Here is a 17,139-nt window from a genome sequence, read left to right on the forward strand (position 1 = left end):
CAGAATCTTGCTGGCATGTGCATTAGTATCTGGGTTTGGTGGCTGATGATGGGATGGATTCCCGGATGGGGTAGTCTCTGGATAGTCCATCCTTTTGTCTTAGCTCTAAATTTTGTCTCTGTACCTATATCCTTTCATGGCTATTTTGTTCCGCATGCATTATTTTACTCATCAGAAACACACATTTCCCTCAAAATGAAAATTGTACTGCTTATTGTCAAGAAAGTTTGCAAGTCACTGCTATAGAAGAACGTCCCTTGTGTAAGAAAATAACAGCGGCAAACTAGCAGCCACCTGTTCCTCTGCTTCTTTTTGTTGTTGTTGTTGTTGTTGTTGTTGTTGTTGCTGTTGTTGTTCTTGTTTTTCAGACAGTGATTTTTGAGGTACTTTCTCAGTCCTAGTTCTCTGGAAGAAGGTGTTAGATTGAAGATCGTAGGTCACCTGCTGTCCCTACTCTCCACAGAATCTTCCCTGACGAAAGGCAGGCTCCTGGGTACCACAGGACTCTCTTTTTTTAAAGTCACACTGTTCTAAGGTGACATTTTAGTGCAAAAGAAGAAAGAATGTCTACGAGTCAGGTAGGAAAACAGACATTTTTGTATCAGTGGGGATTCCACTCATACACGGAATTAACTGTGGTGGTGACGAATTGAAAGTGGACGTCCTAACTGCCAAGGCCTGGTCCAGGCTTCAGTGAGGTGGGTGGGTGAGTGGGCAGGGGTCCTGTGGAGGTGCTGCACCGAACCCATACCCCTACCTGCTCCAGGAGCTGTCTGAGGCGGTGCAGCTGAGACTCCAGCTGTTTATTGTGATCTTCCAAAATTTGCATCCTCGCCTCCAGCCGCCCTTTGTGCTGCCGCAGAAGTTTAGCTTCTGCTATAAGTTCTGAGTCCTCAGATGTGTGGTGAGGAGACACGATGGAGTCCGGAGGGGAGCCCACAGGGAGCCCCCTTCTTAGGTGCTGTTCCTTCAGCTGCTCATACTCCACCTGCAGATTTCTAATATGGAAAAGAAAAAATATAAAAATAATCAGAATTATTATCAGGTGTATATTCTCTCCCAAACTGCTGGGGAACTCCAAATTCAGTTTGTAATACTCTTCATCTCACTGAAAACCATTTATTAACATGAAGAGCTAGAAGAGAGAAAAATGGGCTTCAAGCAAGAGTGTTTCCAGGATCCATCATTAAATCACAGATGCACGAGGCCCCACCCACATCCCAGCCTGCTAATGTTCTCTCAAACTTGGATCTCATTGTGATGTCTTAGACAGCATCTCTGAAAAGATAGAAGGAAGTGGTGTAGTTTCTTCTCCTGGGTCTAGCTCACCTTTGCTCTTCCTCCAAGTCAGCAATGATCCGCTCCAGTTCCCCACGCTCCTCCCTCTCCACGGACTTCAGGATCTGAGCAGGACTCTGCGGCTGACTCACGGGAGACTCCCCACCCAGAGTCTGGCAGTACTGCTGGATGAGGGCATGCTCATCCTCCCTAGAGACAAGGAAGATGCACATCAGCTCACATCTGGGTGGTGAGGTCTCTGAGCACAGAATTATGCCTGGACCAGTGACTGGACCAGGCTGCTTTCAGAACTCGGTGTCTCCATGGCCATCCTTTGAAAACTCGAGCTGGATGCTGGAGTTCATGCAACAGGGCTTGTGTAGGATGAGCTCAACATATCAAAACTCTCATGTCACAATCCATTATTCTCACAATCCCTAGAGAGCCATTCCACTCAACAGAGAAAACAAAATAAGGTGCATCCATGCCTATAAATACGGGTAATAAGTTGCTATAAATCAGGCTTAATGGGGTATATCCAACCTATGGCCATAAGCCGCGTGCAGCTCAGGAGAGCTTGAAATGTGGTCCAACACATGTTTAGATAACAACATGTTACAAACATCAATAGGTTGGACATGCCTAGAAGCAGTTAATATAAAAGTTAAAGACAATATAGACAAGCATATCGCCCACTGACTACCAAAACAGTGGATTAAAAGATCACAGAGCCAAGAGTGACTGATCTTTCGATTGGGCTATAACCAGTTTTCCTATGTTTGATAACCCAAAGGATTTACAACATATTTCTATTTAAATAACAGCATACATACAATTGTACATATTTATAAAATAGTGGTAGCTACTTTACTTGGTGTCATCATAACTAATTTTTAGGATTAATATCCTGCAGTAAATCATTAATTATATTTAATTCATTGAAGTTCTTCATCCAATGATCTGTTACTGAACTAGACACATCGACGGTAGTGTTGATGCAAGACTGTCATCAGCAGAAAAGTGAAGGGAGACAAGGCCGAATATGTCTGTGGTAAGGAAAAAGCTTTCCAGCTGGGCCTGGAATCTCTCTTCTTCCTTTGTGAGGCAGATCTAGTTGGATGCCCTCAGGAAGATATGACTGTCACATCCATCTCCTGGCTCAGGAGATTTCAGAGCCCTCTAGCATACTGGACATGGCCTGGTTTGATAGTTTTTGTCAAGAGGGGAAATAAAAGATAAGGCATCAGGAAAATAAGACATAACTGATGTGTTCACCAGAGTTTAAAATGGAGCCATCCTATGGCTGAGCCTTCAGTATAAGCTGTGCGGCTGTACAGTTCTCTCAGCATCTTTGGCTGTTGCCCTGGATCGGTCTGTGTCCCAAACAGCCAAGGGGAGCCTGGCAGTCCTGGGCCTTCATTGTTCCACCTGGACCGTAAAATCCCTTTGCTCTTGTGTGGATGAGTAGTCCTGGATACTGGGCAAGCACTCTTGATTCTTATGTGTGATAGAAAACCCATCCTTGGCATATCGCACTTTTGCTCTGACAGTCAGGGGTCTGAGCATCTATGATTTAGTGTGTTCCTGGAAAACTGTGTGCTCCAGGCACAGAGATGAGAGATGAGAGAGAGAGAGAGAGAGAGAGAGAGAGAGAGAGAGAGAGAGAGAGAGAGAGAGAAACTATTGGTGACTTAATGGGCCTCCTTCCTGCATTGAACTTTCTCACTTTCCTTCCTTCACAGATAAACACACACACACACACACACACACACATGAGAAAGTGTGACAGTATATCAAAAATAAAACTCATGTACTTTGACTAAGCTTAAAGCATAACTTAACCTCCCTCCCTCCTGACAAATGTGGTTTTTTTAAAGAGGGTCTTTTGATGGTTGTTTACAACAATGGTGGAAAATAAAAATAAAGCAGATAGATGACACAAGAGGTAGAATTGGCCATGACTCCATTTTCTCACCTTTCATAGTAAATGCAAGGACTCTAGGGGGAACAAAAGAAGTCACTATAAAATTGCATAATGTCCTGAGGGTTCAAAGAATGAGAAGAGCAGGAAAGTTGAAATACGACCCCTGCACAGGAGCCAGAACTCCTAGGCTACTCTAGTGGCTTGGGTATGTTTGGCTCATGGGAAGCACACTACTAGGAGGTATGGCCTTGTTGGAGGGCTGATGCCACTGTGTGGAGGGAGTTTAAGGGCTCCTAGCACTCAAGCTCTGCCCAGTATAGAAGAGAGAGCTCTTTCCTGGTAGCTTTTGGATCAAGATATAGAACTCTCAACTTCTTCTGTATAATCCTGTCAGCCTGGATGTTGCCATGGTTCCTGCTATGATGATAATGAACTGAACCTCTGAACCTGTAAGGCAGCCCCTATTAAATGTGTTCCTGTATAACAGTTGCCACAGGCATGGCGTCTCGTCACTAAGACAGCTACCCACACAGAAGATGAAACAGAGCTCTGGCAAGGAAAATGACTCTACAAGTGAAAGTGGATGCTCCAAGCCAGATGACGGGAGTTTGATCTCTCGGACCCACAAGGTGGAAGGAGAGAACTAACTTCCATAAGTTGCCCTCTGACCTTCATGTTAATGAAATGCACGTGCGCACACACACACACACGCACACGCACACATGAGCACACACACAAGTTCATGATCAGTAGCCTAGACATAAGTACTTGAAGAGGCAGAAGCAGAGATGAAGCCCTGACGCCCTGAGATGAATAAATCTACAGCCTGAGACACGAGTTAGAGGCTGTGTATCACAGGTGATGGATGACTGGTGGTTCCACTCTCGGATCAAGTGGAAAATAAGGCAGTAAGAAGAGATGTGAGTCCAAGACGCAGATAGGACAGAGCAGACGGACAAGGTGTAAAGACGGAGGGCACACACACTAAAGCAACAGCAAAAACGAGAGCATAGCAGAACACACTGCAAATCTTCCTGCTCAGGAACACACTGTAAATCTTCCAGTTCAGGCGGAAACACACCTCAGCAAGCAACTAAACAATGGGTTCTCCAAGAAAGCGGAAAATGTGTTACATCAGTAAATGTTCTCTACTTTAAGGATAGAACACCACGAGCAATCCACGAAAAATCAAAGCAAAATGAGCAGTCATTTACAAAGGAAGGAAAAGCTTGGCCCCCTACTGTCCCAGATACTTAAGGTTCAATGACAAGGGGGTGATGTGTGGAATCCTCCTGCCTCAGTCATTCACATCAGATCGACGCAGTCAATTCAGTTATTGAAATAAATAAGAGGCAAAGCAAATTAGTTATATAATGCCTGTGGATACTATTCCTAAAAAAACTCAAAGTCAACCCCTTAAAAAGGATAAATAATAAGAATCTTCCGAATAAAAATAAAGCATGTACCCCCAAAATAGCCTGAATTATCTTATGGCTAAGACTGACCACAGATTTGGACTAGAGCCCTTGCGATTGAGAGATACCAGAGATCATTTATTCCCGAAGAACATTTGTGTAGACACTTGGGCCTGGGGACTATGTGCATCATACTAACATAAACCACACTTTTGTTTTCAAGTGTTGGGCTGCCAAGATGGCCCAAGTGGTAAGAGTACTCGCTCATGTCCTAGGTTCCAACATCTGCAAGCTACACGGTGGAAGAAAGGAGTAGCCTCCTGTAATTTGTTTTCTGGTCTCTGTACACACGCAAGTATGCATATGCACACACAAATAAGAAAAATATTTTTTAAGCTGGGCACTGGGAAACCACTTGAACTTCTATTTGGGAAGCATTTTGTTGTCAGTATTAGTGTACGTTCACTTCCTTTGTGAACTTGATGTACAGGGCGTTGTAATAATTATCATGGCCACTAATCACATTGTTTGTTATGGTGTCTGGAAGAGAATTAAGGTCATCTCTGTAAAATGAAAAATAGAAATAATTTACATGTAGCATAAAATCTTGGCCTTAAATATTTTCATAGAATATTAGCCTTAAAGGTTAAATACAAAAATAGATTCGTTCTAGTGTCTAATTGTGTATAATAAAAACCAAGAGCACCCTCATTATGCAGACGATACATCACGCACCAGATTAGGGCTATTAAATATCAATAGTGTGCATCATGCTGAAATAGCAAGTATTTTTTAAATGTAGCCTGTATCAAGAGGTATCATTAGATGGGATATAATTATACTGTATGTGATGCATATAGTAAATACGATCTACACTGCAAAATTAGTACCTGTCACATGATGAAAGAGCCGTGATTCACTTGATGAACTTTAAAACCAATGCTCTATTCTAGCTTTCAGATTTACAAATGGAAATTCCGAGGTAGACCATGACTAAGCCCCAACGACCATCCACCTAAGACAGCGCCACCCAAAGGCAGAAAGTGGATGAAGTGAGAAGCTGGTCAATGGTGTCAGGGACTGTTGTCTAAGGGTCTCTCTAGGGCTGTCCCGAGTCTCTTGAGCCTCACCAGATCATCTGGAGTCAGGCTTTCAGAGAAATAGGGGGTGCTTGGGACTGGAATATGTAGGGGTCAATTCTGGGAAACTGGTATATATGATACATGAATGCTCAAGAAACAATGAAAGTAAATGGAGGGGAGTACTTGGAGAGGGGACGGGGAATTGTTTCCATGATCCAACTTGAAGGATGAAAGCCACCTCCAACTACAGGTGTGTTGACTATTGCTGAAGGCACAAAACCCAAACAAACAAAAAACAACCCCAAACCAAACACTGATGAATGGTCTTTGCTAGCTCTGTGGCTGGAGGTCTTTCATGGTGAGCAAGCTCACCCTACAATAGCGTGTACGGAAGATACACAGCTGCATACCCCCTGACTAAACGTCACCCAGGGGCAGCGAGAATACAGTGAGGTAAAGGGAGCTGGCTGCACATGCTTGTCACCAGAACACTTTACAGGGTGAGGCGGAAGATTGGAAATCTGAGGCCAGCGTGTGGCACATAGGAAAACCCTGTCTATAGAAGAGGGAAGGAAATAAAAACAAACAAACAATAAAATAAAAGCAACAAATACAATAAGAACAAAAACAGGGCTGGTGGGTTCTGAGTACTCTCTCCTAAAAGGAACCTTAATTCACTTATCAGTGCACATACATGGGTGAATACATAGACTTGTATAGGGCTCTGCCAGACAGACCACAAATGTCCTGAGTGTAACAGCTGCCGCTCACAAGTGGCTCCATCACTTCACTAATGTCTAGGAATAAAATGAATATCTGTTGAGTGAATCACCACACCAAAGGTCTGGGCGTTAAATCTGTTGAGCTGCTAACCATCTGGATAACGTCTCTGTTCTGACACATTCATGAGAAAACTAAAGGACAGTGCATATTGAATTTGAGTATTGCCTATGTTCTGTCCACATAGTAAGGAACACAAATGTTCTAAAGAAGTTAGATTTTTATCTTAACTATTATTTTTCAGTTCATTAAATTCCCTGCTACTTTTAACACTGGTGAGGTGAGGACTAACCTGATTTAAAAGGTATTTAAGATACTTAATTACTTTATATGAAATACCCACCGTTAGGTTATATGTGAAAGAGCGGTGTGAATATTTTATTATCTTGAGCTGGAAGTGGTTTCTGGTTCATAACACCTGAATAATAATGCCTAAGCCATGACTTATGACGGCTAAGGGCTAAGATGCCAAACTTTTGATATTTAAAATAGAAACAAGTTCCCAAGAGCTTCTACTTATAAGCTTAATGATAAATGAAATATGAAACAGACTTAAGGGAGACATACTTTATCAGCGTTCTTAGGAGTGATTATCAACCTGAGGGTCACAACCCCTTTGGGAGTCCAGTGACTCTTTCACAAGGGTCACATATCAAATATTTGCATTATGATCCAATCAGTAGCAAAATTACATTTATGAAGTAGCAATGAATACTACTTCACAGCGATATGAGGAAGTGTTTTAAATGATCACAGCATTAGGATAGTTGAAAACCACTGGCTTGAGGTATTCTACTTGGTTTTCTCCAGTCTTTGTTAGTAAGAACATGTACACACTATATTCTAGAGCTTCTCAGGTTCTCCTGGGCTCCCTGACTGGTCAAAACCTAAGTAGCCTACAAGTCACATCAACTTGAAACTATACGAGCCTTTTTACACATCATCTCATAAAAAACAAGGTCAAAAAATAGAGAAAAGATCTATTACAACAGTATCATCAGAGAGAAAGCATTCGCCAAGAGCATTCCACAGCCAAGCTTACGATGTACAAATAAGGAAATGATATAAAATAGCTAGCTCTGAAGCTATTTCGAAAAGATATTATAAGTCAATGAAGCTTTCCCCACTTCCTGTTAAAATGAAATATTTGTAAGGGAGCTATTTTTCAGTGACTGGCAGAGAGCGTATGTCCGAATATATGTGGATGGCATTGCTAACAGCAGAGACTATGAAGAAAATGTTAGTAAGCACGGGAGAGAGGAATTACAAAAGTGTGTTGATTCTGGATGTGCATTTGTAAAACTGTCAATAAACAGCAATATTATGGGTGGGAGAGATGGCTAGGTTGGTAAAACACTAGCCACAGAACCATGAAGAAGTGAGTTCAGATTACAGCTCTGATGTATGAGTGGAGTGTGGTAGCACACATCGGTAGTTGGGGGACTTGGGTGGGGGTGGTGGGGAGAGACAGATACCCAGAGCTTATTGGCTGGCCAAATAAATGATATCCATGTTCATTGAGAAACTTTGTCTCAAATAGATAAATAAATAAATAAATAAATAAATAAATAAATAAATAGGAGAAGATTGATAAAGATATTTGATATTTATCCCTGTCTCAAATAAATAAATAAATAAGAGAAAATTGATAAAGATATCTGATATTTATCCCTGTCCTCCACATATATGTGCAACCATATGAACCTATGTATATATGTGTACATACCCACATAAATACAAATATAAAATATATATACACATCCACAAAAATACATGTCAATATTATATTATTATGCAGCAATCTGATTATTCTGAAGCAGATAAATCGATTCATAAATAAGTAAACATGCTTCATTCACACTGGCATGGCTTTAAAACTTAAAATGTGCATAGACTAATATGAGACACACATCAGTTTGGATTGGGATAACAACTCACACGCCATGGTCCATGAAGATTAATCCTGAGACCATAATACAAGGAGGTAAGGTTAGTCAACCAAGAACCTCCCACATTCCAGAACCAGGTTCCTTCCTGCCTTCCATGGCCCAGTCATCACCAATAGGACACATTCCCTCCATCACGTACTCTCCCTGTGTATGTGCTCCATACCCTCTCTAAAGCCCGCCACCATGACCTGGTCCATCTCTCTGTTTTTCCATTCCTGCTCAGAGGCAGCCTTCTACATCTCCTCACTTCCCCAATAAATCTTTTGCATGAGGTCGGTTGCATGGCGTGGTGTCTGTGGCCTTCCTTGGCCCCAATCTCCAAGATACTCTTTCACAACCCAAACCCTTTCAGTTGGCCTCCTGGGCAGACTCAATGCATGAAGCACTTACACACTTCCTGTGGTAGAGCTGCTATCAGTTAGGAAGGATCCGTTTGTCCTCTCCATCTGGGCCAGTCTGGAAAGTACAAAAACGAGGAGATGACATTACATGGCTGCAACTGGAACAGTCCTGCAGAAGCATCCTTGCGAGTTTTCAAATCTTTATTATGACCAAATAGAAAACAGTCCAGATCTCACACAGGTGGAATTAAAGCTATCTGTACTGGTGAGCTGAAATTTGATTGCCTTTCACTCTGGATCTGTAGGTGGTATACCTCAGTGTGAGGTCTTCCATTAAGCTCACAGGCCCTCTAGCTGGTCTCCACTGAAACGGAGCAACCTTTCACACAAACCTAATTTTGTTCCTCTCAGGTCTGAAGATTCCCCATGACTTCTCTTGACCTAGAATGTGAGCCAACTCCTGATCAACTGGGCTCTGTGTTATCAGAGTATGGTCTTCGATAACCCCAGTCTCTCCACTCCTCTCCCTTCTGTAGCTCAGTAAAGAAGCTACATTCTTCCATAGCATGTTATCCAACAGCTCCAAAAGTCTAACTGAGTCTCAGTTCAACACAAATGTGACCGTTTTTAAAAAATAGTTTTTAAACTAAGGACTTTGGATACAGCTGCCTTCAAGTATGACCAATGGTTGATATTACACACTTGCCTGAAAGTTTTGCACACTACAGGCAGATCTATATTTTGCTCTGCTTAGGGATTTAAAAACAAACCCTAATAATCAAACATTAGCATAAGTTTAATTACATATTGCAATTCATATGTGCACAGTCTCCCATGGGCAGCTCCAAATGCTACTTTTATTCACTGGAATTAGGTTATATTATCTGTATCCTGACTGCTCAAGGTTTGGAGTCGCAGCAGCTCTGTAATGGCAGTCTATTGTAATCTACTCTTCATAGAACACATAGCAGGTGTTTGGTAAAGTACAAATTACACCATGAGTAGATAAAGGCCCAGGTTCCGCATGGAATAGAACCATGACTTCTGCAAATACTCTCCCACAACAAGGTTTGTCAGCAGCACGGAACCACTGCAAAACTCAGAGTGTGGGATGGTCATCATTCTCTTACCGTGTAGCGTATTGCTCTATTCTTGAGTGGGTGTCATCGTGAAACAGCTGAGGAGACTGGGAAGGGCTGGAAAGGGGGATATAAAAAGGCAAAGGCTTTATTCTTAATATTGGCAGATGTTACCAGTTAGAAGGTTAGTTAAGTAACGAATCTGCCATGCAAGCAAACCACCAGCGCTGTCACCCAGGATGTAAAAGTAGTAGTTTAGACCCATGCTAATACTCCTGATTAGAACTCCCCTCCTGTGCACGAGGGGCTGTGAATACTCACTCATAGTGCTCTGGCCACATACTGATGAGCGTGATAGGACTGCAGAGAGGGGACAGGGAGACAAAAAAAAGTCACAGAACAAACATTTAGAGCGATTTCAGACAAAAGCAGAAGGAGGCGGATTCGTCTTCCACTCTCATTTGGCTACCTTGATCACCACCGCCAGGGAAACTGAGAGCAACTTTCCCACACTTGCAGCATCCACGTGTCCAGATGGGCATCACGTTTTAGAACAGTGAGACTGAAAAGATCAGCCAAATGTGCTAAGCTCACCCCACACACATTATAGGCTGTTGGAAGATAATGTTCCAGAATATTCTAAGGGAGACACAATTCTTTTTTTTTTTTCCCCCTTGAAGAAGACATTGAATCAGAAAGGTGAGTTTTTTACCTAATTACTAGACTATTGACATCAGAATTGATGTAAAAAAGGGTTTTCTGGCTCTTCATTCAGAAATATAAAAGTTTAAATTATGTGTACACCATATTTCTCAATTTCAGATACACTTGAAAAAGAAAAACCTTCCTTCCTACCTATGCCCTACTCAAAGAGTCAAAGCATCAGCACATTGAAGGTGACTTCTCTAGGGCAGGACAGATGTCCATCTAGTATGATGTTAACTAGAAGTTCTCTCTAGGAAACCACATGGGCCAACCAGTTCTGCTTGAATCAGGGGCTTGGGTCTGAGGCAGTGCAGGGGCAGCCCTAGACTTTCAGATCCCCTGGGAGCCTCAAATCTCCATGAAATGCCATTGAAACAATTCATCCCAATTAAACACTAGTTTAAACTCTTAACTTTTGAGAGAAGGTGATGATGAATTACCTGATGAATGTAGAAATTTAAAAGCACAAGGAAAATTAGTACTCTGTTTAATTATGTAACGTCTCTTGAAAAAGCTATTGCTGATCAAGCAAAATCCTTTTAGATTTCCTTTTCTATTACATATTCGGACTTGAGACATAGTTAATGACCTTATTATCTCCTTCTGTGTGAAGCACAAGATGATATGTGCACTGCAGACATTAAAGAGATGGAGGTCATCTTATTGGGTGGAAAGCTAAAGTTCTTTAGACCTGCTTTCAAAATTGGGCATTCATCCTCTATGTCTGCCAAAATATCTATTTGGTAAATAAAGTTCATTGAGTACATGTAAAGGAGAAGCAGGAACAGTGGAGACACAGAATCATTCCTCATCTTTAGAATATCACTACTTCTCGTTATCCCTGAAACAGGGACAGCAAATGTCAAGAGACAGACAGCTCTGCATCCTGCATCACTCTTCCTAAAACAGCAACTGCTTAAGAAATTATCTCTAAAATTCAAGCGTAGGGCAACATTCGATATAAGCTTTCAGCAGAAAAAAAATTGTGAAATTGTGAATATATATATATATATATATATATATATATATATATATTCTTATCTTAAGAAACTCTGGCAAAGATTTGTGGATTGGCTTGAGCGATTCTTAGGAAGTTAATTGTTGGCACAAAAATTTGTAAACTAAGAATGGAACAGGCAGAAAGCTGGACTGAAAGAAAAACATTTGATATCAAGGACGATATCAAATAAAGGGAACAGATACAAAATCAAACTTCAGGTTTCTTTGCCTTCAGAGGCCTTTGGTTCTTGGTTCACAGGGAGAAGTTGTGACACAAGCTCACACTCAGTAGGAAGGAAGAACAGCAGCCGTGCTTCATCCCGGGGACCTGCGGTAAGGAGGGTTGAGCTCACTTGGCAGACTGCTTATTTAACATCCATGAGTCTCTGACTGCCATTGCCAGCGCCCAAATGTAGAAAAGTCAATAATAATAAAATAAAGGCAGCACCAATCTGTGAGCTACCACTGACTTCATAATGGAGCTGCTTCCTGTTTTCAGGACACCAGCTCAGCGGGGGTGTTTTGACTAATTTCATATGCTATGAGAAGAATCAGACTCTAATATGAATTCCAACATAGACTCTAAGTCTATGAATTCCAACATAGACTTTTAATGATGCAAATTGCCAGCAGCTTCCTCATATTTCTGGCCTTTTGATTCTTTAACCCATTTGCTCCAAAGCTGGTAACTGGTTCTACCTCTTAAACCATAGCCTGGTGCTTGAAAACCAGACCAGTCTTACCCCACCCCCCCCCCACCACTCCCTATACTCAGTCTGTCCACTTAAGACAGTGAATTAACAAGTCTTTGTTGATCTGGTTGGTTCGTATACCATAAAATATGTGAAAATGTAAACAAGTATACTTTCTTATCTGTGTCATGTAGAGTTATAGCCAAGCTCCCCAACCTCTCTGTCTCTCTGGATTGTCCACTTTCCACCTTTACCATGCTGTCTGTCTATAACTAACACTGCCTATAACACTGTCTATAACTAACACTGCCTATAACACTGTCTATAACTAATCCTACCTATGACACTGTCTATAGCTAACATTACCTATAGCGCTGTATATAGCTAACACTACCTATAACACTGTCTATAACATCTACAATGGCTAACACTACCTCTTCTACACTTTCAAATTAATGTAACTTTCTTTTCAAGATTTATATTTGTATTTGTCTGTGTATATGCCACTGAATCTACCCTATGTCTGAACATGCCAAATGTGGGGTGGGTACCTTTGGAAACTAGGAGAAGGCATTGGATGTCCAGGAGCTAGAGTTACAGGTGGTTGTAGCTAACCAACCTGGTCACTGGGAATTAGACTCAGGTCCTCTGGAGAAGCAGATCAGGCTGGTAACTACTTAGCCCCAGGTAAACTTTCATAATGCTTCTGTAACTCTCTCCTACCTTTCAGGCCCATCATGATGCCTCTGATATGATATATTGTTGCTCGAAATGCTCTGCCATGACCACGGTTCCTGTGTTAGTGAAGCCCCCTCGCTCTTAACAAAATTCATTTTCTGAAGGGTAATTTCATGTCAACATCTTTCCTGAACCATCCACCACTCTTTTCTCGTAATTGTTACCTGTGAACTCTCTCACCATTCTCAAGTTAAACCCTGAAGATGTGAGCGTAGATAACAAGGTCCTTCATCATCTGGCTTGCGCCTCTCTCATTTGTTTTTGATACTAGTTTCATGTTAGAACTTTAATCCAGGCTTTTGAAAAATGATTCATTTGGCCAGTGAGTCTTTTCCTTCACCTCTGGCCATTCTGAGTCCTCAGCAGGTGATTCAGGCAGGTCTCAGCATTCCTGTCCATCCCTTCCAGCCTTGAACATCCCACTCCACAACTGCACTTGCTCTGCAGGGATTCTTCAAAGAGTGATGCAGTTCACTATGGATATATTACCCAATACCAGAAGCGGGTGTTTCTTCTTTAAGAAGAAACATGGTGTTGTTGTTGTTTTAATCTTTAGGGAAACTAACCTAATTCTAAAGCCACTAATAATCTCTCCGAACTCTCAAATTATCCCTGCCACCATTTTATTTTAGCTCTTTTTTCAGCTTCATTATGAATAAATTTTTCTCATTTTGAAAATTCTTGCATAGAGACCTATTAAATTAACGGAATAAGCCTTAGCATGGACATGTTTATCCCATTTAGTAATAAGTGTTTCTTCTCATAGAGTCCCTTCATGCATGCCTGCATGGCTAATCACTGGTCAGAAATTAAAGCACGACATTGGCAAAGATGAAAGAGAAAGAAGTCAAGGGACGCTTTAACCAGCTCCATAAATAACTTCAACACCTTCGCCACTTCAATGGTTTTCCTCCAATGTTCTCTCCTCCCACAAGTAGGAGAGTAAATGAAATAAAACATTTTTTTCTTAAAAAAAAAAAAACAAAAAAACTACCCACTCACATAAATTGTTCTACTGGATGATTAAGTGACCTTGTAGCAGAAGAGGGCTCAGCAGAAAAATGAACTACAGCAAATCCACAGAGCTCTGTGTAGGAATTGAAGAACACCCACCCACACTATCTAGTAGCTCATAAATCTTATTCAAAAGGGATTTTGTGGCATCCAGTTTAATCAGATGGCCCTTCCTTTCTTCTTCTTCTATCTCTCTTGGAAAATGGTGGGAAATTTATGTTAATCAGGGTGAAGCATTTTCAGTGCAGTATATCAAAAGCAGAGAATGTAATTATTTTGCATGGTTTTCTGTTCATTTTTACTTGAAAAAAAAAGTCTCTAAGTGGATCCTGGAGACAGCTCAGTCAGTAAAATGTGTTCACTGCAAGCACAAAAGACATGAATTCAATCCCCTGACCCATATGGAATTTGGTCACCTAGAATCCCAGTACAGAGACAGAGACTGGAGGATACCGGGGACTTGTTGGCTAGTCAGCCTTGCTCAGACAGCAAGCTCCAGACTCGGTGAGTGACCCTGTCTCAATCAGTAAGTTGACAGCAATTGAAGATGACAACTGATGTCAATCTCTGGGCTCCACACACACGCAGATGAATTCAAGTGCGTGCACACAAATCAAATGTCATGATCATTTTGACATGTAAAGGCAACACATCAAAATTTAAAAGAAAGGAGCATGAAATATCCATCTATGGCTCATGTGAAGGATGGAGATATTTGGGATGAAAAATGGTGATGATTTATTAAAGGAGGGCAAGCCAGCACTGTTCAATACAAGTCTACTCTCTTCACTCTTAGATCCCAGCACAATGTGATAGTTTATCTACAATACTATGTGCCGCAATGAGCTGTGCCAAAGGTTAAGTCGATGTGATCTGAGCAGAAGGAAGATGTTATCAGGTCTTCAACAAGTCAACCTTGTATTGGATATGACAACAAGAATAATTAATATACACTCTTTGAAGACAAAAGCATATTCACAAAAGACATACATTTCTAAATGTATTTAAATAGCTTTGTTTAAAATAAAAAAAAATGTTAAATTTGTCTCATGTGGTGTGGAAGCAATTAGAAAAAAAAAATGTATTTTTGTGGGTAGTGTACATACTTGTTTGGGTGTGTGTATGCGTGTATATACCTATACATGGAGGCCAGAGGTAAAAGCTGGGTGTCTTCCTTAATCAATCATCCCATATACAGTTACACAGGTGCTTTGCTTACACACTCCAGCATATAATAAGCATTGCAGTTGAAAATTTGAAGTACATACTATAAAAAAGGATTCGAAGAGTTAAAAATCACATCTACTTTGATCTCAATAGAAGACTGCCTGGTGATTTAAAATGTCCATGTATGTATGTCTTCTGGCTCATTTTAACATCTTTCTCCATCTCATTTCAGGCTCTAGATTATTTTGTTTTCTTTCTTAGGTTTATGATCCCATTGTAATTTTTCTCCCTCATAATTTTCTAGAAGATGCTTGTTAACTCAAATTGCAGACTTGTAAACAATTTTGTCTGCTTCATAGATGTATAAAAATGCTTCATTTTTGCCAGTTTTATCTTTAAGGAGACTACAAAGAAACATAAGATGAGGGTTCAGAAAAAATTTGCATTTGAAGTATAAGATGAAATATTTTTGATAACTTAAAAAGATATAATGTGAGGCTGAAGATATAATGCAAAGGTAGAGTCCTGCTCTAGCAAGTGTAAGGCTCAGGGTTCAGACCAGTAACACAAAATAATGAAAGGTATTATAATAAAAAATTGAAACCTATAAAAGGAAAGAAAGAAAGGGAAATAAATGAAAGAAGGAGCAAATAAAACCACATTAGACAGATATTGAGAAAGAGAGAGAGAGAGAAAGAGAGAGAGAGAAGAAGGAGGAAGAGGAGGAGGAGGAGGAGGAGAAGGGGAAGAGGAAGAGGAAGACGAAGAAGGAGAAGAAGAAGAAGAAGAAGAAGAAGAAGAAGAAGAAGAAGAAGAAGAAGAAGAAGAAGAAGAAGAAGAAGAAGAAATAATAATAATAATAATAATAATAATACACATTTGGAAACAACAAACAAAAATCCCCGGGTAATACAAATTAACTGTTGATGAAGAGCACCTTGTTTCAAAATAAAATATTTCATCAGGACACAAATCTCTTTGGAAAGGTGCAATTTGTTTCATGTTGTTAGCACTAGTATTAAATACAAGGAAGTGCAAGAGCTCACAAACTGAACGATAGAACAGAACTCACGTCTCTAAGTTGTCCCCTTCCAGCACGGTCTGGACAGGCAGGTAGCCAAGCCGAGGGTGTTTGGCAAAATACTTCTTGGACCTGAACTTGTTCTTCAGCACCTTAGTGAAATCTCTCACGTCTTCCCCAGATGTTGTCTACAGGTTGAAAAATCCACAGTGCTAGTTAAAAAGGCCATAACAACATCTACAACAGAAGCTGAGCACAAGTAAGGTGAAGGTCATTAAATGCCAACAATTTTATATACCTTTGAAAAGCCCAGTGTCAGGAAAATAAAGGGTAATTGGGACTCTATGAAACACATATTCAGTGATTCCATAATTTAATAAAATGTGTTAAAAGTAAACTATTAAATAGCTTCTTTATTCTCTATTTTAAAACTTGATCCCAAAATTAAAGTTTTGGAAAGCTTACTGGTAGATTCCTATGAGTAAATTGATTTCCTTCTACCAGAGTAGTGATGGCATTCCAGAGGACATGCTTTGAATTGGGATTAAAAAGCTGAGGTCAGTGCTTAGCCTATGATAGCTCCCCACAAGCTACCATGCATTCTAGTTGGGAGAAAATTTAATCAATAATAAAGAAAGGGCAGTGGCAGGGAGCATGGAAGGTGCATGCCCATAATCTCAGCACATACAAGAATGAGACAAAGGATCTGCAGCTCAAGGCCAGCCTGGGCTACCTGGTGAGGCCCTAAGGAAATCTCCAAAGAGCTGAGGAATAAAACAAGGCAATCAAATGAACAAACCCTTCTAAGCAGGCATGATGGTATATGCCCACAAATCCCAGGGCTTGGGAGAGAGAAGCAAGAGGAATAGGCATCGAGGCTAGTCTGGGCTACATGAGACATTTTCTGGAAAAAAAAAAAAAAAGGATGAGGGGGGGAGGAGAGGCGAGGGGAGGA

General features: G+C 40.8%; 1 protein-coding gene across 8 annotated transcripts in view; it reads right to left on the bottom strand.

Annotated features, from left to right (window-relative positions):
- Utrn (utrophin) overlaps positions 1 to 17,139 on the bottom strand; it is a 494,125-nt gene that overhangs the window by 15,076 nt on the left and 461,910 nt on the right. For all 8 annotated transcript variants that reach the window (XM_021221246.2, XM_029532896.1, XM_029532895.1 and 5 more), the window contains 6 exons: positions 16,236 to 16,372; positions 10,170 to 10,208; positions 9,900 to 9,965; positions 8,819 to 8,884; positions 1,330 to 1,488; positions 758 to 998 (listed from right to left, as the gene is read on the bottom strand). In XM_021221246.2, coding sequence (XP_021076905.1) covers positions 758 to 998; positions 1,330 to 1,488; positions 8,819 to 8,884; positions 9,900 to 9,965; positions 10,170 to 10,208; positions 16,236 to 16,372 — 708 coding nt within the window. The remainder of the gene's footprint in view (positions 1 to 757; positions 999 to 1,329; positions 1,489 to 8,818; positions 8,885 to 9,899; positions 9,966 to 10,169; positions 10,209 to 16,235; positions 16,373 to 17,139) is intronic.

This window comes from Mus pahari, chromosome 21 (assembly GCF_900095145.1).
Source record: "Mus pahari chromosome 21, PAHARI_EIJ_v1.1, whole genome shotgun sequence".
NCBI lineage: Eukaryota > Metazoa > Chordata > Mammalia > Rodentia > Muridae > Mus > Mus pahari.